We start from the raw sequence: 23,685 nt of genomic DNA on the forward strand, positions 1-23,685 counted from the left end.
TTTCCTCCCCCGTCGACAAAGGCTCTTTTAAGCACGAACGAGTGCTGCACTTAGCCGCACAGAAGCGTGCACACCCGCTGGAACAGAAAAGTCTTGCGATTCCAGCGACACCGTTGATTCGGAGTTTCTTGGCCGGTGAGAGGGTGTCGCCGCCCACACTGTCACCGGGTTTTTTTACTTTCGAGTGGTTTATTGTTCGAATTCGAAACGAGAGCCGCCGATTGTTCGCGACACCTCCGCGCAACGCGCGTGCGCTGGAACGCAAAAATACGCGCTCGACTGCTCTGACAACGTTTTACAGTGAATTCCCGATATTTGTCAACAACACGGGTCTTGCCAGCGTCGTGTATCGTCCAGGAGACATACTTCGTGGCCCCCCAAGGAGTATGCCTCGCGGCAGTGGGGATAATTCCGCGACGTTTATCATCCAGGCTTTGGCGACATATATAGAGAAATCACTGTATTCGGTTGCTTCCGACAAATTTTTTCCCTCAATTTTCGTTAAAAATTTTCTTGGCAATTATTCCTTAAAAAAAAAATCCCCGAGAACACAGTGTATTTTTAGACAGTCGAGGTAAAACCGACGCGATGCAACGCGACGCCAGCAAAAACGGAAAAAATGTTGGTGCATCGATATTGATTTTTCACCGGTAACAAAGTGGACAATATTTGCTTTTTCCTTTTGTTGCGTCGGCGAGAAGAGGATTTGATATTTTTCTTTGCACCGTTTACATTCGATGGTATTTACCGTTTGAAATTTTCGAAGTCGCCGTGGTGTGACCCGGTCCAAGAGAATTGCTGCTTTAAAATTGATTACTTTTTTACGACATTTGGAATCACTTCTGCGGAAATTGAGGCTCCAGATTGGATGAACAGTATTATGCTCTTGCTGGTAGTCCAATAGGCTACGTTGATGCGTCCGGAGAGAGGTCACAAAGCGTTTTTTAATTTAAAATTCATTACCGCATAATGAGGAAGAATTGTAGATGAGCTGTTGGCATAGGTCGATGATGTTTTCATTAGATTATTATACTTGGAAGGCTTCCCGCCCAAGAAATTAAGTTTACCTTTCAGCTTTCTTGCAGAATAATGTGGAACCTGAAAGCTTCATAAAAAGATTCACAATCTAATTAATACAGTATTTTAGAGGCCATCAGCGTTCTGATTGTATAAAAATGTTAACCCCTTTATCCGTTCAACGGACGATAATATTGGCACAGCATCGTTTACAAAATATTCGAAGAAAAGCTGCAATATTTTATTGTGTCTATTAAATCCATGGTTTTTGATACATACATTGGTGCAGAATTGTTTACCGATTTACTAGGTGTAAAAATTAATACGCGGCCTTCAAAATTGACAAAAGTTGTAGCTTTAAATCCAAATCTTGCATCCTTCGCATTAAAGATTCATTAATTATTTGTAAGGTGGAGTAAATGCACAAAATATGATGGACAAGGTTTTTAACAATCTACTGTGCGTGCCTCGTAAGAAGTCCCGTGAAAGGAACGCGGAGCTAATTGGTCAAAGGGGCACGCCTCTGGCTGTTCTATTGGCTAAAGCGGTCACATACTATACATAGCGTGTGACGTCAAAGCGTAAGCATTGGACTATTGTAGCGTCAGCGGTGGGGATATAGGCGAAGCGAGCGAGTGCCCTCTTTGCCCTTTAATCTTTAATCTTTTGTAAATAGTCAGTTCATAAAAAAAAAACTACAACGAATTTGATAACTACAAGAAATAAAAACCACTTGTACCCAATGATTTTACAATCGATTGATATAATTTTTTCGATTTCAATTGCGAAGAGAAAATCGCAAAAATCGTAATTTTAACCTTTTGCACTCGAGTGGTGACTCCGAAGCGCCACTAAAAATTGTTGTGGCACTATTTCAAAGAAATTACAAAAAATATTACAAAATATTTGTTACATTACAAAATTTGTATTTAATAGATTACTAAACGTTTAAATATTATATGTGGAAATCGGATCAGTTTCGTATGAATAAAATGAAAGTATTTTAAGACGGAAGAAAAATTTTGTTTTGGAATTAAAATAGCGCCGAGTGCAAAGGGTTAATTGTACAATGTTTTCAATGGATCGCAGTGGTATGACGAAGGTTTGTTTTCCCATTCTTTGTTGCAGAATTCGAATCGGATGGCTGTTCATGTAAAAGCTGGGCCCAAGGGCGCGGTGAAGGCGACAGAGCACAGCAATGACGCTTCCGGTATCGAACTATCAGGAACTTCTTATTCAAGTTCGCGAGCTGACCCATGAAACGATTCGTCTGCAAAGACAACTGTCCTCGGACTTGTTCGACAATGTCGACCCGCCGGACGTGAATCATAATTTCTGCCTTGGCCAGAAGAACTATGAGAAAGGTGAGCGCGATCGATCGTCGAACCCGGTGAATGAATGAAACGAACGCTTCGGCGCTGCACGTCTGTTGAAATTAGTATTCGCAAATCATTGTTTAACGCTAGGTTCACGGAGCACCGACTATTTTACGTTGCTTTATAAAAATTTTTTGTAATTCTCAGGGTGAGGCACCTACAGTCAGTCCCATAAGTATTCGTACGCTCTTAAAAATCGGATAACTTTATCAATATTGGATTATACTACTTGATTTTTTTTGGAGAAGTTACAACAATTGGATCACTACATAACGCGAGAAAAATGTTTGATTAAAATTGCAATTGGTCGAAATTACAGAGAAAGTACTAAAAGTTGGATTTTGCAACTTTTTTATGCGGGCTTATATTAAAAATTTAAAAAGTACGTTTTGTAGATCTGTATCGATTATACATATGGCACAAAAATTCAAGTAGTATAGTCCAATATTGACAAAGTTATGCGATTTTTAAGAGCGTACAAATACTTATGGGACTGAGTGTAAATTGATCACCTCGAGTAACTTATAAATTATGCGTTGTAGAAAAAAATTATTTCCACAATTATTACGTGGTGTCAGATGGAGGCATGATGTGGTGTGCATGACTTCTTTGCAAGTTGAGGCGTTTAGGAGATTTATAGGTCAACTTTGGTTTTTTAAAGAGAACCGTATTTTTTATTCTCCATAAAAAAGTATTAACCCATCCATGTTGAAAATTTGTTACTTTAGCAGATATTTGAATTTGAATATTGAAGTGCCAATATTTTGATCAATATTTACACAATATTTTTATTTTTTTTTTTATTTAACAGTATTTTCGTAATTTTGACGAATGGAAGAGGCGATACTTTTGCTCCTATTAATATACATTGCATATTTTTGTGGTGTATACACGTGATAGGAATGTACGCGCTTCTTTACTGTCCCGTGAACGCGACATTACCGCAAGTGCATTGAACTTGAGATAAACCTTAACGCTATACCGCTAGCCTGTCAGTGGAACACGTAAAGTAGGGAAAAAATTCATTCCTGGTGAAATTCACTTAGCGACTTAAACGTACAAACCATGCAGCAATCGCATAGCTCGCATGATTCGTTCGAACGTAGTAATCCTTATATCGATACCCAAAATTTTATACGACGTTCAAGGTCATCCTAGAAATTCAAAATCGATAAATATGATACTGTAATGGGGAAAGAATTTTTGAACTCGTTTTCTCCGTGGAAAGTAGCATTGTGAATGTAGATATTAAAAAATTATCATACAACGTACATATAAATGCTTATATAACGAACAACATTTTTCAATTGTTTCCATTAAGTTGGTCTCCAGTTATTGTTCCACATTGCAGTTGTATCCGTTCTTTTAGACCCTCCACACAATAAATAGGCCTGATTAGGCCCGATTAGACCCGATATGGGCCCGATATAGGCCCGACATAGGCCCGACATAGGCCCTTCTCCAATGACGATATTTTTTAAAAAAGTTCTCGATAACTAATGATTTGTTTGCCATTCTACCCCAATACTTTTTCACGTGGAATAAAGAGAGGAATCTATCTATAAAAAAAAATGTGCATACCTATTAAAAAGAATAGTGCAATTATTGGTTGCACACGCACCATTGCACTTTTTAAAAAAATAAGGTCCTACGTATGTAGTGCTGTTAGAACTAATCATTTATTCTCTTTTATATTTTTCTGTAACTGTACTTGCAACAAAGTTGGAACAATTTCCGAAACCACCCTGTGTTGCCCAATTAGGGGTTCAACGCGTCAACTGACAGTGATTTCTCTATATATGTCGCCAAGTCCTGGATGACAAACGTCGCGGAATTATTCCAAATGCGGCGGGGTATACCCCGCGAGGGGACGCCGAGGACTGTAAACATAACACGGCTCGGTTTCCTGGACGATACATGACGCTGGCAAGACCCGTGTTGATGACATATATCGAGAATTCACTTATCACCCATTCAAGCAGAAATTCTTGCATTTCTTGTTGAAATTTTCAGTTCTTTACCTTCAAGGTCATCCGAAGGTCATGGTATACTGGGTCGAGTGAATTCGTCGTGATACAGGCTACAATACTGTTAAGTCAAAAATACAAAGCGCCATTTAAAAAAAATGAAGGTGACCTTGACAATACTAAAAAAAAATTTTTCCGAACTTCTTTTCATTGCAATGTATAGCCAATCGAAAACTGATCAACTTTTGTTTACAATATTTGTTTGTCAGATTATTGCAAGTACTTGAAAAATCGTGAAAAGTGTTATGTGGGACACCCTGTATATCTCTTGGACGATATATGTCGCTGGCAAGACCCGTATTGTTGACATATCTCGAGAATTCACTGTACCTCTAGAATATACATCTCTTGGACGATATATGTCGCTGGCGAGGCCCGTGTTGTTGACATATCTCGAGAATTCACTGTACCTCTAGAATATACATCTCTTGGACGATATATGTCGCTGGCGAGGCCCGTGTTGTTGACATATATCGAGAATTCACTGTACCTCTAGTATATACATCTCTTGGACGATATATGTCGCTGGCGAGACCCGTGTTGTTGACATATATCGAGAATTCACTGTACCTCTAGAATATACATCTCTTGGACGATATATGTCGCTGGCGAGACCCGTGTTGTTGACTTATATCGAGAATTCACTGTACCTCTAGAATATACATCTCTTGGACGATATATGTCGCTGGCGAGGCCCGTGTTGTTGACATATATCGAGAATTCACTGTACCTCTAGTATATACATCTCTTGGACGATATATGTCGCTGGCGAGACCCGTGTTGTTGACTTATATCGAGAATTCACTGCATTCTGTGGCGCGTCAACGGAAACGGGGAAAAAACCTCGTCGAAATTTCCCGTACGTTGTCGCGCTTGATCTCATGGAGAAGTTCCGTCGCGAAGCCGGCGCGGCGTGTGCGCGCAAGATCCGCAGTCTTGTCGCAAAGCTTGTATTTCATTGCGGGCTCCTAAATCTCCCAGCGTCCGCAGCGAGCCGACGACATCGTTCCCAGTTGGGGTTAGGTGGCAAAAAACAAAGGAATCCGGGACACAACGGGCGCAAAGAGATTCGCGACGGACACGCAAAAGAAACTCCCGTTCCAGGTGTCGTCTAGCTTTTACTTTTGCCTGGTGACGGATCCGACGAGAGCGGGTTTTTCTCGTTCCCGGAGACCGCGCGAGTGCGCTTTCGGTGCCCGTCGTCGTGTGGCATCGGTCCAACTGCCTTGCATCTACCAGACACCACTTGCCAGACATAGCACACGCTTCTCCCATCCGTCTAACGCTGATAATACCGGTGAACTATGCCAGAGAAATGGGAAACGATCGCCTCTCGTCAAACGCACGCGGAAATGGTCTCCCGACACGGGAAGCCCCTTTGGCTTCGAGACCGATTCAAACCAGCCGCCAATTTCAATGGAAATTTTCATCCTTTCTCTATTCGGATTTATTTTGCGTTTCAGCAACGCATTGTAACGTTCCAATGATAACTGGGACCGATATATGAATTAATGTTGGAAAGTAATGTGAAACAGTGAAAAAACTTTGTTCATAATTAATTGTTTTCCAATGAATCGTTTACCATCACATTCGCGAGACTTTCCCGATTAATACGATACCAAACACGGCAGAATTCGGAACGCATTTGCGCGTTTAATCCACGATTCTTCGGAACCTCGATTATCCGAACTACTCTAGCGGAACACGGACATTACGTTAGAACAGTGCTCCGCAACCGCTGTGCCGCGAGGTGATCTTGGGTCTGGATCTTTCTTGGTTGGATCTTTCTCGAGAATAATTATAGAGCTATTTTATTGCGTTTTTTATCTAATAAAAACATATACGTAATATAATATTGTAATTTATGTGTTTGCAAGCTTTTATTTGTCGGGTGCTGCGGAATTGTCGAAAAACGTTGGTCTGCCGTGGAAGATGAAAGGTTTCGGAGCACTGCGCTAGAAGACCCGTTTAACCACTTGAGGGCTCGGGATAGTCACGTGACTTTTTAATTAATAATTTCCATTCACTGCCTTCAGACACAGACTTAAGATCCGTCTTGGTCTTGATCCGACGGGTCTTAAGTCTGCGACTAAACTTGTCACATTTTTTGCTCCGTATTATCGATATTATGAATTCTGACGCCAGAAACGTGCTTCAAGTTTTTCGCTTTACTTCGCAGAGAATCAAGACAAAATATAGCTCAATTTGTAGCTGGAGATATTTTCTAGTGCCCGCTGCTCTCGATTTCATCCAGAAAACTCATCCAATGGCATAACAATGCTTGGATTCCACGGCATGCACATCGTCAATTCTTGGCCTACTTCTAACGCTTATATTACCAAATATCTGCATAATCTCGGCAGCTCCTGACCAGTGCGCACTAGACTGAACCTTCCTCTTTCGAATGAGCCCTTTACCAGCGACAAAATATTCTTATATAAGGACGAAAACTTGAGGCACGTGAAACCATTTTTTGACGGTAATGTAGTCACTCTACCTTATCGCGAATCTACGAAGACTGGGCCCTTAATTACTGTACGCCACTATAGTGGTTTCCGTTGAAATCATCAGTTTGAACTGCACGAACCACTATAGTGGTTTCCGTGGAAATCATCAGTTTGAACTGCACGAACCACTATAGTGGCTTTTGTGCCGTTTGCGGCCAGGCGCGCCGTACCTGGGAGGCGAAGTTGCGGACGAGCGCGCCGTATTGGGAGAGAGAGTCGCGGACGAGCGGGCCGTACTTGAGTTAAATTCTTCGTAGCCGCAAAAACGTAGATCAGCTGCCCTAATCGCGACCAGCCCCGACCGCCAGTCGCGCAGCAATCCCGGCACTGTGGCAACTGAACGCTACACTTTTCCAGTTTACATAACGATGTTCAGTGCGGTTGCATAATTGTGTTCGCCGGTTGGTTCGCGAAACAGTTGCGTGTCACGATGCCGCCGCCGCCGTCAAAGCATCGAAATTAGAGAAGAAAGATATCCGGGAGCCGGTGTGTGCTGCGCGTCGTGTGCCTGGTCGCGGACGATTTTTCGGGGGTATATTTAGGCGACCATAATCGGCGGTAGGAAGGAAGCGTTCGGGCGTCGCGATAAATCTTGTCCGAGAGGATGAGCGGTCGACAGAGCGGATTCGCGGTCGTATGCGAGGCTTGTTAACGGAGGTTATCGCGTTTTCCTGGGAAACACGAGAGATGTGAAAAAAGGAGGAGTGTGTATCGCGTGCGACACGCACTTGGACATGATCGTATCTTCTCTGATGGATTACATAAGTGAGCGTGACGAATTTCTTCGAGAATCCATTTTTAATCAAACGTTTACTCCCCCCCCCCCCAATCGCGAACGATTCACAGCGGTGGACAAAATTAGTGGAACAAAAGGAGGAACAAATTTTTTAAAACTGGACGGTCATTGTCTAGCAAACTAGTCGGTCTAATACCTAAAAAACATTCAAGTCATTTGAATCAATCTTAAAAAACTTCTGTGATTTTTAAGAGTGTCCACTTAATATCGTCCCCGACTGTGTATCGAGAATTCGCTGTATTTTATTAGTTTTGATTGAACGTCTGTGCCCGATGCGTTCCGATAAGAAAGGGATCAATTGCCCAACACGTTTACTCTGACGAGACAGCGATGAAGACGGATATCGCGAAAGCTGATCGATCGTAATTGTTCTATTTAAAGATCACCCTGTGCATCGTTTCGTCTGGCGTGTAAGTCCATTCAATTACAGGAACGTGCGAATGCACTGCATATTTATGCGCTTTCGTCATCGATGCCGCGCGCGAAGATCCTAACGAGTATTAACATACAATGCGGCCCGGTAAAGGCTGCGATCAACGCATATTAAAGCAGGAAATCGGTCGTCGATCTATAAAACGAACGTTTAACTCGTACACATACCGCGTGCCCGTAAAAACTGGGATGATTGGTGTTGACTCCGTTAGAAAATTTTCGTGGAACATTCGTTTCAAACATTTCGAAGATTGTTACCCACTTCCTACTTTATATTTTTGAAAATAATACATAGTTGTGCGTGTTAATACCTTGACCGTTAATCTCCAAAATTCTTGCAATCAGCCTTAAGCTATGTCCACACTGAAGCAACATGTTGCCTCTTCTTTTCTTCGATTAATTTATTAATTTATTACCGAATAAAAGAAGAAGGCAACCAGGTTGCTCGCATGAATATAAAACCGTGAGGACGTTGGAAGAATTTAAGAGCACTATACTATTTTCAACTTATTGAAATTATTAAAAGAAGAAGTCCAGTTTTGTGTAATTTCTATGCCACAGAATGACCTCGAAAATTTTTATTTTGCGTAAATATCCGCAGAATAATAATCACCAATTTCTACACCTGGCTTGAATAACTAGATCACTAATTGTATTTATGATTGAGACACAGTATAAGCAATAATATAAAATCTTCTACTACATTTTTTAATAATTTTAAGTAGCGAAAGGTTCAAATTTTTGCTCGCATGAAGTTTTCCTCCACGGTTTCATTTTGCAGTGTCTCCATTTTTCGAGGACAGCCCACGCATTTCATGTTAGGCTCTTTTATCATAAACGCACGTCCACGTCTGATCCCATCATGCGCCTGCAGTGGCCTGCACCCTGTTTTTCGGTTCTCATCACTCGCGTCACTGCGCTTTTCTGCTCATCATCTTTCGACGGTTTATCTCTCTTTTTTCTCCCTCCCCCTCTCTCTTCCGCTTCCCCCACTCCAATTTGATTATTTTTGTGAAGCGTGCTGATAGGCGAAAAGGGAAGATGCAACGCTGGTCCGTGAAGTGCACTTTCGAGAGCCTCGAGGGGCCCCGGAAATGCTCGGCGCGTTGCAAAATACTGAACGATGAGAGGGAAAAACGCATTTTATTTTTTTTATTTGATTACGCTCTCGAGAGGACTGCGAAACGGACGAGCGATTTTTTCGGGGGGAAATTTCGCCGGACATCTGGAGGACCGTGTACCTGAAAATAAAAAAAAAATGAATCACAGAGTAATGTTTTCCCCCTGCAGTTTCCGAAAGTGCTCTCGTGAACGTGAAAGTCTCCTAGTCGAAGCAATTGTAATTTCATTTTGTGTGATTTTAGAATGACCTTACCTTGAATAATTTCTACAACGAGAGCCTCGTGGAGTTTCATTGTGCTCGTTAAATGGTTATTGTTAGAATGAAGTGGGGAGTGCATTTTGTAAATGCATCGATGCACTTTTTAAAACAACTGTGTTGTAGAGTTGCAATTTCTGCAAAAAAATGTTTTTAACGTTCAAAGTCAAAGTAATTATGATTTTGTTATAAATTAAACGCATTTTAAACCTTCGGTGATTTTATCTTGAATATTTACGAGGACCTCGTTCATTGTGTTCGTTAAAGAGTTCAGTACTGTTGGGATGTGAGCGAACGCATTTTGTAAATGCATCGATGCACTCTCGGAAACAACTGTGTTACAGAACGTTCAAACTAGTTTAGCATAAAATTTTCCTGGTAGGCTCCTTGTGCAGCTTTACGCGGAACGGTGCTGTAGCCTGACCCAATTATTGGAATTACCTTATATAATCGTCGCGTATAATTAGACCAGCTAATAGTAATCGAATTAGCTCCAGTGTTGCCGTGCAAACAGAACATTCGGCCCCTTGCTTCGTCTAATTGGTAGCCGAGCAAAACAATAAAGCGGACAGAAAGCACATTTTCTGAAAAATTGATTTTGTGCATTAAAGCAAGTGCACAAATAACTAGTAGACGCCTCTGCGCAATTTGTTGGGTTCTAATCAGAAATGAAATGATTGTGTTCCAGGGAAACACCTAACAGACACCGTGACAAGGCAACACGACAAAACCAAGAACAACGAGCCAGCGCAAAACCCCCTGGCCGAATACAAGTAAGTGCTGCATTAAACGCCGCCTTTGAAGAAATTCCCGCCCGTTTCCTCAACGTTCCATTCGCCACACCATAAGAGTGTCTCCTAACGCGAGCAATTATTGCCGGCACGACGTTCTGCTCCGTTTCATAGCGCTGCACGCCGAGATTCGTTAACGAGACTCATTCGGGACACGTAACGATTGCCTTCGTATTCGCGGAAACTTCAGGAAAAAATGAGCTTTGCAATTTTTCCTCCTCTCCCCCCAAGACTTTGGTACCCATTATACAGTGATTTCTCTGTATATGTCGCCAAGGACTCGATGATAAATGTCGCGGAATTATCCCCACTGCCGCGGGGCATACCCCGTGAGGGATCAAGACTAATAACACGGTAACATGTCTCCTGGACGATACACGTCGCTGGCAAGACCAGTGTTGTTGACATATACCGAGAATTCACTGTATTTACGGAACAGGTGCTCGGGAAAGTTCGAAAGTCGATTCAAAAAAATGGTTTTTGTTGCAGCAATTATCGATTTCAACCACGCTTCTGTCAGAACCTGGACACCAGCGAGGGCATATGCGCTGGAGAGTTGACCAGCCGTCTTTTAACTTGGAGAAACCGAAGTCACAGGCCGGTGGTTCTACAGGTGAGCTCGTCTCTCGATTTCCTCTTAATTCGGATCTGCATCGAAAGCGCACTGTCGCTGGGGGATCTTTAACCAATTATAATATTCCAATTACTGCAAGCCCAGTACGGTAAGGTCTTGATCTAAGCCGAGCGGAGCTACACGATGTTAGTCAGTTCGCGTATCCCCTCCATTGGGGGCAAATACCTCGCGAGGGGTTAAGAAACTCGAGGAGTGTAAACATAACACGGCTCGGATATGTCTCCTGGACGATACATGACGCTGGCAGGACCCGCGTTGTTGACATATATCGAGAATTCACTGAATCTCTAGAATATATATCTCCTGGACGATATATGTCGCTGGCAAGGCTTGTGTTGTTGGCATATATTGAGAATTCACTGTATATTTTTGCTCACTGGACTGCGGATCTTCATGCAAAATAATAATTGCATCAATTATAACAAGCCAAGTAGAAATCTTCTTTATCGACTTGAATAATTTAGAAATAATACATCCATATTTTGAAATTCTTTTGTTTCTCATTAATGTCACTATTTTAGCAAATTATTGCTCGCGAATAACAGAGTACTGCCAGCCTTTCGCCGTTCGTTTCCTAAATATCCAAGCTGCTTGTCAACTTGCGTATTAATGCACTTACGCTATAAGCAACGCACATGCCGTGCGGTGCATTAATGACCATGATACGCTGAAGTGGCGAACAAGGTAATACGCAGCATCCGCGTGCTGAAATATCCCGACTGGAATCTGAGACTTGTTCATACTTTCTGCTGATCAGAAGCAGAAATAACGTCTGTTGTCGATTGCAAAATTTATACAATCAATTAAAAACCGCTCCTCGTTATCGTAAACTTAATCAAAGTTAAACCGAAGAGAAGTTAACCCTCCGTATGCTATGCCGGGGTCATTCGTGACCCGTAATTTTATTCCGATATAAGGCGACGCTTTTTGTTTCGAAAAAAGAAAATCACTGTCTCCTCCTCTTCTTCTTCATCCGAAATAAGACGAAAGCAGGTCCCGAATCGTCGCCTTATATCGAAAGAAAAGTGCAGTGAAATGTCGGTGTGGGTCAGAAATGACTCCGGCATAGGCCTAGAACTCCCTGGAGTTCTAAAATTAAACTGCATGCATGAAAAATAAAAATGTTCTGCATGAATTGCAAAAACAAAAAACAAATAGAAATTTCCTCCTCTTTCCAATAATTTTAACACTAGGTTTACCGGGACCCGTTAAAATGACGGGTTCTAATATTTCTAATTTAAAATTATTAAGATCCTAAGGATGCATACATGAGAAATTATTTAGCAAATTTATTTCTTTGAGTACATATTATTTTAAAAATATTGCTAAAAATGTGGGTAGCGCGCTCTTGTTATTTTTATAAAGTAACGCAAAATAGTCACTTTTAGCGCTGCGTAAACCTAATGTTAATGACTTGTTCTTCTTGTATTCTTTCAGTTTTTCCACCATTTCAAATTGCATTTGATATTTTTTTTTTTAATGCAGAAAAATCCGCGGTCCAATCGCATATAGAAGCGGTTAGTAAATGATCCTCACTGATCAACCGGTTTATTTGCAAATCGCACGGTTCTTTGCCAATTAAGCGATCTATTTGCGCAGCTTCGGGGGTGCGTTCACGATCAAGGTCACCCCGTATCAATGAAGACCCGCGCGTACAGCGCAGTGCGTGCACTATTCGCCTGCACGCACTTCCGTGTATTTATTTCTCTTTTTTTCGCATGCCTCCCCTACGGCCGGGGAAACGGGGGCGAGTGTACGGCGAAATCGCGAGAAGGGGGTTGGCATTTAATTCGTGAGCATGCGCCACAACCATAGGGGAGTTATTGCAGAGGGGTTGCCACTCTTTGAGGTGGATGTTATTGATCAGAGCTTCTTCTGCCCTTCGAAATGGCTCAAGTGTATCACGCCATGGGGGCATCGAGCTCTTTGACTCCATGTTTGGCATTTTTCTTCCGTCGCTGAGCTTTTAATCTGCGCGCAAATAAAGAATAAATAATATCCTCCAAGCCCGCGAAAAGGCTCGACAAATTAACCCTGCACAGTGAATGGTACCCCCACAGTAATTGGGTCCCATACCCTACCAAAATTCGTAAAATATTGTCACCATTTTGTGTTCCAATTATTCATTTTTGTCACAAACGCACAAAGTCCGCAGTCCAATTGTTGTAAGTGATTTGTTGGCCGAGTACGAGTGAATTGTAAACGTAGGCTTTCTTGTACAATTATTTGCGTGCGAGGGTGAATGACACGTGTGCTTGCAAGCTGAACAAAGTGGAACTTTTGCGAAACTCTGGGCAAAAGTGTACGCTCCTTATTTATTTGTTAAATCCATGAATCGTCAAAGCTATTGTTGGCGGTTTATGGTTTGTCTGAAATGGTCTCTTGGAAAGGGCGTTTGCATAAGCAGCTGGGATTATGCTTGCTTGTACGATGACTTTATGCAATTATAGGGTACTTGAAGATGGGAAATGGAATACAGATGAACAACTCTGCAAAGGTTAATAATCTTTCCATGTTGATTCGATCGTAGGCAGTTTATCGTGGGGATACATGATACGTGGAACTGGGTTGTTTAATATTTGTCTAAAAATGTTGGTCTTTAACTTTTTTTATAGAACAGTATTTTTAATAATACAGAAATATTGTGTTCAACGCTTTCTAACAATTTTTATTTCATCAAATGAATTATTTTTGAGTTTATGGAATTTTTGAGGTTGCCAGAAATCGAAGCAATGAAATTTAAAGATACAAATTAAGAGTTCTGTTCAGATTAGAAGGAATTGAAATAGTTGAAAGATCGATCAATATGATAAATGTCAACTGCTCATTTTTTGTCTTATTAAATATATGTCACTGCAACGAAAAAGGAGTATTTCGTTTCGTTATTTTGATTAATTTTGCGACAAGTTTACTGCTGTTTCGGACACCCCGTTTCTACCATAAACGTCAAAGATATTTAGGAGGGTTCCCTCTTACGTGCCCCACCCAGTGTATCGATTTTTCATGCAACACGTAATTCAGGAACAATTTAGACTAACGGAGGTGTTTCGTGCACCCTGTGTATAGAAGTGACTCTGTGAGTACACTCTGTATTTGCACGAAAATTAATCATTCCAAAAATGATTCGCTCTAACGACTTTAAACTACGGATTTAATGATTTTCTAACAAAAATGAGTAGAAGCAACACAGAACAATAAAAACACCGCTGAATTTAATTTTTAATTCTGAATCCTTTACTGATATAAACAATAACACTTCGTAACAATGGTTAAAAATTAAAATTAAGAGTCAAATCTGAACTGCAGATCTTTATGCAAAGTAAGAACATCCTGACTCGCAGCAAACTGGAGTGAAATAGGTATTGGTTAAACTTCACCTCCAGGGACCAAAATTTTCTAACTTTTTTCTAATATAATCCTGCAGATCTTGACAAGTAAATGCCAGAAATCGAAGTTTTAGTGCGAGGAATTCACCGATTCAAAAGTTATGCGTGTTTAACCCTTAACGGACCAATGCCGCCATATAAGCGGCATGGCACTTTTACTTACTGGGTCCAATGCCGCGTATATGGCGGCAAAAATAAAAAAAGAATATAAATATTTTCCTTTCTACACTTCTGGCTATAAAGTTTCTCTTCGTATGAAAAATAGCTTGGTCCTGGTGGGAAGTAAACTTGAAATACTTCCGGTTCCGTTAACGGTTAAAGTTGAGTTTTTCTTCTAGTAAAATCTTACAAAATAATTCCCTCTCCCAAATGTGGGTAAAAAAGGCAACAGATACGTATTTCACTTCTTCGCGTTGCAAGTCAGGTAGGAAATGTTTGTTTCGCGCGAAAATCCACAGTCTAGACACAATGAATTATCGCGAAAGGAGTTCGTATTGCGCGTAAACACTTTTACGCGACCGCGGTGTTTATCACAGAGGAAAAACGGCTATCCGGGATAAGGAAGCGCTGGAAAGCCGCTGCCTTGATAAAAGGCAGATCTCGAGGAGGAAGACGAGAGAGAGAGAGAGAGAGAGAGAGAGAGAGAGAGAGAGAGAGAGCACACACCAGGAAAAGTGGTCAGAAAACGAAACGCGGTGATAAGGGACCGATATTGAATAAAGAGAGTCCGACTGCGCTTCGCTGCCGGGTGCCGGCCAGTTCGTAGTCTCCAGTCGACACGTAAAGGCCGGCAATCCGTTAGTTAATCAAGAAACTTCCGAGGAAAACTGGTCTTCCAACGAGTGGAAAAGAAAAAAGATGGTCTGATTGGATACGAGCGAGATAAGGAGGGTCAACGATCGCGAGATAAAAGAAATTTGAGAGAGGGAGAGAGAGAGAGAATCAATGGGAAAAAATTAGAAAGTGCCAGAAAAAGAAGATCGGAAGGCTCTTTTTTGTCGGGGAAAGGATACGATCGAATGATGTAGGCTGTTGTGTAAGAAACAGAATTTTTATCATTTAGTGCTCCCGTTCAATTCTTTTCCGATGGATATTAAGGGCCAGTGACTTTTCAATTAATAATTTCCATTCACAGACTTAAGATCCGTCTTGGTCTTGAACCGACGAGTCTTAAGTCTGCGACTGAACTTGTCACATTTTTTGCTCCGTATTATCGATATTATGAATTCTGACGCCAGAAACGTGCTTCAAGTTTTTCGCTTTACTTCGCAGAGAATCAAGACAAAATATAGCTCAATTTGTAGCTGGAGATATTTTCTAGTGCGCGCTGCTCTCAATTTCATCCAGAAAACTCGTCCAATGCCATAAAAATGCTTGGATTCCGCGGCATGCAAGTCGTCAATTTTTGACCTACTTCTAACGCTTATATTACCAAATATCTGCATAATCTCGGCAGCTCCTGACCAGCGCGTTCTAGATTGAACCTTCCTCTTTCGAATGAGCCCTTTGCCAGCGACAAAATATTCTTATATAGGGACGAAAACTTGAGGCACGTGAAACCATTTTTTGACGGTAATGTAGTCACTCTACCTTATCGCGAATCTACGAAGACCTTAAATCGTAAATTTTATGTGTTCATAGTGAACTCAGCTTTCAAAAAAAAAAAAAGAAAGAACAAAGATGCTGACATATCTTTGACATTATTATTTCAATTTGTATTTTCCTCCTGGACAGCGAACCAGTTTTATAGTTGCAGAAATTGATGCTTAATAATAATAATTGAAATTTCTGGGTTTATTTAGCAATTTTTTAAATATATTTTCGAAGGTACTGCTTCTAAACCCATTAGTCTGTTGTTTCTAATGTAACTCGTTTGATTTTACCGCTGGAAATTGTGTGACGATTTTTACACTGTGGGTCAAAATAGACCCGAGCATCGCTGACGGATGTCTTGCATAAAAATAATAGATTTCTGCTCGGAAAGTTGAAGATTATAAATAAAAATAAATCGATATTATATTTTCGGGAGCCAGAAGGGAAAATATAAGAACAATTCGCATAAGCTAATTTTTAAACGTAATGGTTGCATAAGGCTCGACGGAAGGAAACGTGTTGGAAGGAAATTCTAGCTTTCTAAAGAAGAATCGAGTGATCGAATGTAACATTGTTATTATTTCTTTTTTTTTTTGCGAAACGATTCATAATTATACGGTGCGTTAACATGTTTTCAAGGTATCGTTGACATATCGCTTGTAGTGTATCGCCCGGTGCATAGCTCGTTAACCACTAATTACTCTGAGTAGCGTCCATAGAGGGGACAATTCGAGGCGAATAATGGGGTAGGGAGGCGCGGTTTCATGCGAGAGAGGAGAAAAGCGAGCGTAATGTCGAATGACGTAAGAGTAATTCCGCACGAAAGATCAAGGTAAATCAATAATACGTTACGGTGCAACGCGGAAACCATGAAATTGCATCACGAACGAAAAGTGAAACAAAAACGGCTCGCCGTGCGCGCGAAGATTTTATTAATTCCGCGTTCAACGGAAAGAAAACACCTGGCGAAATCAGCGCGCGGATTTCGTTTTCGAACGGCACCGGAGACTATTCCGTCGGATTTTGTCGTAAAACGACGAGAGGGAGAGAGAGAGAGAGAGAGAGAGAGAGTTTATTATTGTTTTCCGATCAAAGGTCACCACTCATCCCTTTAAAACGAATACGACAAACAAAAAATAGCGCTCACACCGATCTCCATGGGATGACAACGAGTAATCCCGAACTCGACAGCGCAAGAGACTCCATTCGTTGAAAAACTGAAATATTGAAAACCTATACGCTCACCCAGGAAAAACAACAATGCGAGGATCGTCGATAACAAACCAAACCGAACGGGGAGTTCGGGAAATAAAACCGCAAATTCCGCGGCGAGGGACGATCGTTCCAGATGAACAAAACGTTAAACGCACCCTCTACAAAAAAATAATTCGCTCAATTATGCGCACGCGTGATCAAACGAACCGACCCGACGGAACGAATCGAAACAAATGCATCGAGAAATTCGCAGTGCAACAAAGGAATGAATTCATCTGCCCGGGGGAAAAAAATGAAAAATTTGTCGTCGAAGGGCCCACACAATACGCCTGGGAGGGAGTTGTTTTTTGGATGAAACTTTCATGAACGCGTTGGTGACGTTTCCCCGATTAAAATGAGTCCAAACACGGCGTCATTCGGAGCTTGTCTACTTGTTTAATACGTGGTTTAATGGAACCTCGATTATCCGAACCGATACAAATTTTGAATAAACTCCATTTACAGTTCGTTGTGGTACAAATTAGCAACGATTTAACAAAGCCAATTGCACCGTTGTGCAAGAAACTCTTTGTTTCCACGGTTCGGATAAGCGAGGTTCTACAAAATCGTGGATTAAACGAGTAAATATGATTGAAACTGCGTCGTGTTTGGTATCGTTCTATTCGGAAAAGCGTCGCGCATATAATTGTACAGGTTTCATAAAATAATAATCCGAAACAGAAGAGTTGTATCAATAAATCAGCATTGTTAAACTGCCGCTCTGGCGTAGATGCTCTGTTTTCTTGCTATTCTTTGACGCCAGCAGCAAGAGATTAAGGGTAGCGTCTAGGGTACCCTATTAGTGAACCTATTAAATCAACAATAAAAATTAACTAAAAAAATTGACTATTTTTTAAAAATTTAAATACTTTTTATTTTAGTTACAGTATTATGAAATGTGAACAATGTTATCTCAAACAAAATGCTCTAATGAGAAGAAGGAGTTCGAGAATCAATTGTAAATTTCGTACACAAATTAAAATCAAATCAATTACAAGTTAACGAGTTAACATAATGGCTCGGCGACTGGGACAAGTGGCCTAATGCAAATGACACTTCCATTTACTTGTTTAATACGTGATTTAATGGAACCTCGATTATCCGAACCGATGTTACTTGTGAATAAACTCCCTTTACAGTTCGTTGTAGCACAAATTAGCAACGATTTAACAAAGCCGATTGCACATTTTAAATTCTTTTTAATTTAGCTACAGTATTATGAAATGTGAACAATGTTATCTCGAACAAAATGCTCTAACGAGAAGGAGGAGTTCGAGAATCAATTGTAAATTTCGTACACAAATTAAAATCAGATAAATCATGAGTTAACGAGTTAGCATAATGGCCCGGCGACTGGGACAAGTGGCCTAATGTAAATGACACTTCGGACCCGATTTTTTCGTCGAAAAACAACGATCGGACGTGCCCGGTGGCGGACGAGTGGCGCCGATCCAGCGAAAGGGGCAGATCAAACACGGGAGACTTTCCACGGCGACCGAGAAAGACAGTGATCTAGAAAAAGAGGGGAACAATGTAGCTGAAAGAGAGAGCGAGCTGGATAGAACCAGCAGGAATCACTATCGAGGATGGCGGGGAGGGGGTGTGGAGGCAAAGGAGAGGCCTAATAGCGAGAGAGGGAGAGAGAGAGAGAGAGAGAGAGAGAGAGAAGTGGTCATGGTCTCTTGGATGAAAGGAGAGAGGTTGGATAGAGACCGTCGTGGGGGAACGAGAGAGGAGAGCGCACAAAGGAGGAAGTCGGAGAGAGAAGGAGAGAGACATTGAGTGAGTCAGTGATGGCGTACAGCAGCCAGGCCGAGCCCAGCTGTTCTTCGATCCCCTAACCTACGCCAGTTTATTTCAGCTACGAACACTACGTGGTCCCGTAGCGCGTCGTGCTCTCTCCGGGAGGCTCGTTATCAACCCGTTATCAGTCTCCAACCGCCGTGGTTTTTCGTGTTTTCCACCGGCTCGATCGTCCTCTGTACACCGGTGTAGCGAAACAGAGAAAAAGGAGGGAAAAAAGCACCGAACAGCTCCGCGAGAGAACAGCGGTCCGATTGTGCGAATTTTCGTGGTATCCACAGAGGGAGAACCTCCGTGGTGTTTCGACGTTTGAGATCGCTATGCTGCCTCGGAGTGCCGGTCCTCGGGGACTTTGAAGTCACCCTTTGCTCACTTGAGCCGCCAGCCGACCGAGAAAATAACGAATCGAACACGCCTGTGCCAGAGGATTGTTACGCGGGTTACCATACCGGAGAGAGCGTGTGACGATCTAGCGACGATCGAGGGTGGTTTAATGATCCGCGGGAGGGGAGAGAACCGCGGGTCTCGATGGGGGTTGAGGGGAGCGGGTTCGGTGCTCGGCTGTGTCGCGAATGATGGTTCCGAACCATGGTTCAACGTGTGAACGAGTTTTCGAGTGGACACCGTGAGTCATTCGATAGATCTCTTCTTTTTGTGTCGAATATTCGCTGGATCTCAGAAACTGTGCAGGATTTCGGTGGTCCAACATGTTCTTAAAACTGCTCTCGATATTTCGGTTTCATTATGTCTTTCAGTGAAACAATCAGTGGGGATCGATGAGAGAAAAGTGAACATTCGGAATCGAAGCTCGAAAAATATGACGTTAACTTGAAACGAGCAAGCTGATAATTTATTTTTTAAAAGAACCGAGTCACGGTGGAACGCGTTCGACGACGAAGGAAATTTGATCGAGTATCGTCGCTTGGTAAAGAGGGACCCAGCGCGAAGAAGAAAGATTTCCCTTCCTTATCACTCGCCGCAAAAGGTGCGTCCGGTCGATTTGCGAAACGAATGGAAAAACGTGGGCCGCCAACGAGCAACAGAGCGTACAGCTATAAATGGCACTCGCAGGCGCCGAGACATTGACGTCTGGTGTCGCAAGGAAAACTCAATTCGACCTCGAGGTCGGAGAAGAATCGACAGATTCCAACCACGGAACGACGATTACTGACGCGATCGTTCGGGGAAGCGATCTTTCGTAGAACACTATCCGCTCTGGTGATTAATTCGCCAAACATTGACTACCGCCAACGATTCTTGTAAAATCTCAACAAATACATAAAAATCCTCTTCGGGACAGGGGAGATCAAAGAGAAACAGCTACGAATTAAGGTTCTCAAAAAAGTGACTTTGCTTTTGATCTATCAAAATTGCACACCTCCAATGGTATTTCCGAATTAAGTTTCTCACAAAATTGACAAATTCGCGTCATTCAAAATCACAAAAAATCTTACGAAAACAGGAGAGACGCGCCTGAAAATTCCCCTGAGGACTGAAAAACCCCTGAATTAACACTAGGTTTACGGTTTTAATATTTTCAATTTAAAATTATTAAGATAATAAGGACGCATACATGAGAAATTATTTAACAAATTCATTTCTTTGGGTATATATTATTTTTAAAATATTGCTCAATTGACAAAATAGTCACTTGTAGTGTCCCGCAAACCTAGTGTAAAGATTCTCAAGCATTGTCAATCTGGGAGGTCCGTCACCCTCAAAATTACAAACCCACAGAAATCTGACCGAACACGGACCAGAAAAAACTTGTGAAAATACCTCCTCGGGATTAAAAATTTGAGAAAGGCCTCGCGAAAGAGAGTGCCCAAAAATTGAAGAGAATCACGCCGCAAGAAACACCCGTAAAAGAGAAAGTCCTGGAGTCAGCTGGTCGGGGGTAAAAGAGCCGGCGTGCAGATTAAAAAGCTGTCGCAAGGTAGACAATACGCGTGCGAAGAAGAAACGAAGAGAGTCGGCGAACTCCCCGAGGAGCCTCGTTCGCGCATCGCCGAGTCCTCGTAGGTAGCTCGCAAGGAGGACCGACTTGGGGAAAAGCCTGAAAGCAGGGAGGGAGAGAGAAAGGAAGAGGGTGAGAGACAGCTATAGAACGATAGAGATAGAGGGAGGAAGAGAGGGAGATCGCGGCAGAGCAGGGAAGGCAGAAATGCCAGAGGGACATTTTGAAAATCTTTGGTTCGACGCATGCGTGGGGACGCACTCGACGCCTGATGGAGCTGAAGCGATGAAGCTGCCCCTCGGTGGATGAGGAAGGGTCGAAACCCGGAGAAGAGTGGCTGTGTCTGATGGTGCGCCGACGTGGCTCGTGCCAGGACACCGGGCGTCGCGACGCGTGAATACCGAACCGATCGTGCATCGAGTTATTCCCACCGGACAGAATCGTTTTGTCCGAGCGGTGAGGATCGATTTCGGGCTCTTCGATTTCCCGAGGAACAATGCCAGGAGAGAAACAGCCTCTGCAGACAGCTTCCGGTGGCAGGCAGGACGCCTCTCCGTCGAAGACCAGCGACCCAGAGAGAACTCCTCGTGGCAGTTCCATGATTCCTTTGCCGAGAGCCGTGCAACATAACCCGAAGACTGTGAAGACCGAGAAGAACCGTCTCAGGCTTATCATGGAGAGCAGGGGGTTCACCGACGTTCTCGAGAAGGAGAGGAAGATCAGCGCCGAGGACAGGGCCGAGGACTATCGTTTAGGCTGCGGGGAACCGGCCACGAGACGATGCAATGTGTCCTGTGAGGAGTTTAAAAGTTCTGCCAGAAAGGTGATTGTTTCTTTGATCGTTTCGAGGGGAGACGGGTGTCTTCGATGGACATGGTTTATTCGCTGTGTCCTGCGACGTGTCCTGTGACATGTCCTGCTACGTATCTGATGACATGCCTGCTACGTGCCTCGTGACATGTCCTGTTACGTATCTTTGCCCTGTTCTGCTATGTATTTTGTGACACGCCCTGCTACATATCTGTGGACATGTCCTGCCACGTATCTGATGACATGTCCTGCTACGTATTTTGTGACATGACCTGCTGCGTATCTGGTGACATGGCCTGCTACGTATCTGGTGACATGGCCTGCTACGTATCTGGTGACATGTGCTGCTATGTATCTTTGCAATGTCCTAGTACGTATCTTTGCAATGTCCTGCTACGTATCTTTGCTATGTCCTGCTACGTATTTTGTGACATGCCCTGTTACGTGTCTGGTGACATGTCCTGCTATGTATCTTTGCAAAGTCCTAGTACGTATCTTTGCAATGTCCTGCTACGTATTTTGTGACATGCCCTGCTACGTATCTGGTGACATGGCCTGCTATCTATCTGGTGACATGTTCTGCTACGTATCTTAACAATGCCCTGCTACGTATCTGTTGACATGTCCTGCTACGTATTTTGTGACATGCCCTGACACGTATTTTGTAACATGGCCTGTTATGTATCTTTGCAATGTCCCTTACGTATCTTTGCAATGTCCTGCTACGTATCTGTTGACATGTCCTGCTGCGTATCTGATGACATGTCCTGCTACGTATCTGATGACATGTCCTGCTAGGTATCTGATGACATGTCCTGCTACGTATCTGGTGACATGTTCTGCGCAGTGTCCTAGAATACGTTCTGTCCAGTCACGTGACCGACAACGTGTCCTGCTGCAAGTATAGGTGTCTCTTGGTACAAAGTTGGTCTGTTGGCTCCTCGTAAGAGGTGCCACGCAGCTCTTCCAGCCACTCTTGCCTTGCTGGCCGGAGTTCTGATCGATCATCGATGAAAATAGAGTCTCCACCACCCTCCACAGGGGTGAGACCACGTCGACTCGAGTCGATGCTACGCAGACAAGTTTAATTGGTGGATCGACATCGCCGCGAGCCTCGTGTAGTGTTTGTTTCTTGACGGAGCCAGGCCTCGAGACGACCGGTACTGTCGGGGGGCTCGTTTTCTCGTGATATTTTTACGTTGACAGCGAATCAGAACCCTTTTACACGTCCTGGGACTTCTTTGCATTGGTGCGACTGGTTTGTTATTTTATTTTGGACTGAGCTCTCTCCGTTCCCTCGAATTTTAATGCCGTTGAACTGGAACGACGTGCGAATTGGAACTTAACAGGATGCAACGTCGTTTTAGTTGGACGAGAAATTAGTTTGCATATGAATTGAATGGAATTAGTTTAAGTTCATCTTTCTGTTCTTTCTTTTTTTATATTTTTTAATTATTTATGATTTTTAAGATTTGAAGATTAACATTAGTCGGTCGTTGGTAATTTACGGTGGAGTGGCTAATTTTAGTCACGAGGTCAGGTTTTAAGGGCAAATGGTCCTCGGTATGTAACTGGTATTTATTCATATGAGAAAAAATAAAATATCAGTTTTACTGTGTTTATGAAATGAACGGGTGAAATCTGAAACGGCAGAAAGATTAAAAGAATTTGATATTGTAATTTGGGCCACCAGTGTGCCAAGCCGTCCTCTATTTCATCGTCCTTCAATCTCGGACGATAAAATTTCAATTCGTCCCCTAAATTAGATCTTCTTTCATCATCCCGTGTGTCGCAAGACGACCAATTTCCCCGAGGAAAATTTGTGCAGCCTTCATTTGCCTTTGTGGCGCTGGGCATTGTATTTTCGGTTGTCTCCGAGAGAGTCGAGTAGTCGAGTTTCTTTCTCTTTCCTCAGGATTGCCTT

The 23,685-nt window shown here is 42.6% G+C and overlaps 1 protein-coding gene and 1 long non-coding RNA gene across 8 annotated transcripts in view; one reads left to right on the plus strand and one right to left on the minus strand.

The window, feature by feature from the left end:
* LOC143354028 (uncharacterized) overlaps nt 1-23,685 on the plus strand; it is a 65,534-nt gene that overhangs the window by 18,790 nt on the left and 23,059 nt on the right. For 5 of the 7 annotated variants that reach the window (XM_076787702.1, XM_076787707.1, XM_076787706.1 and 2 more), the window contains exons 2-4: nt 2,146-2,381; nt 10,222-10,306; nt 10,814-10,937. In XM_076787702.1, coding sequence (XP_076643817.1) covers nt 2,216-2,381; nt 10,222-10,306; nt 10,814-10,937 — 375 coding nt within the window. In that variant the 5' untranslated portion in view covers nt 2,146-2,215. Of the gene's footprint in view, nt 1-2,145; nt 2,382-7,120; nt 7,693-10,221; nt 10,307-10,813; nt 10,938-21,447; nt 21,775-23,685 lie in introns of those variants that run through there. The other 2 variants (XM_076787708.1, XM_076787705.1) reach the window with 2 other exon arrangements.
* LOC143354044 (uncharacterized) lies at nt 8,719-10,202 on the minus strand. The gene is made up of 3 exons (XR_013082267.1): nt 9,744-10,202; nt 9,531-9,670; nt 8,719-9,396 (listed from the first exon to the last, which is right to left on the minus strand). It is a non-coding gene; the product is annotated as an uncharacterized LOC143354044 (long non-coding RNA).

The sequence above is a fragment of the Halictus rubicundus genome, chromosome 5, assembly GCF_050948215.1.
Source record: "Halictus rubicundus isolate RS-2024b chromosome 5, iyHalRubi1_principal, whole genome shotgun sequence".
In the NCBI taxonomy this organism is placed as follows: Eukaryota; Metazoa; Arthropoda; class Insecta; order Hymenoptera; family Halictidae; genus Halictus; species Halictus rubicundus.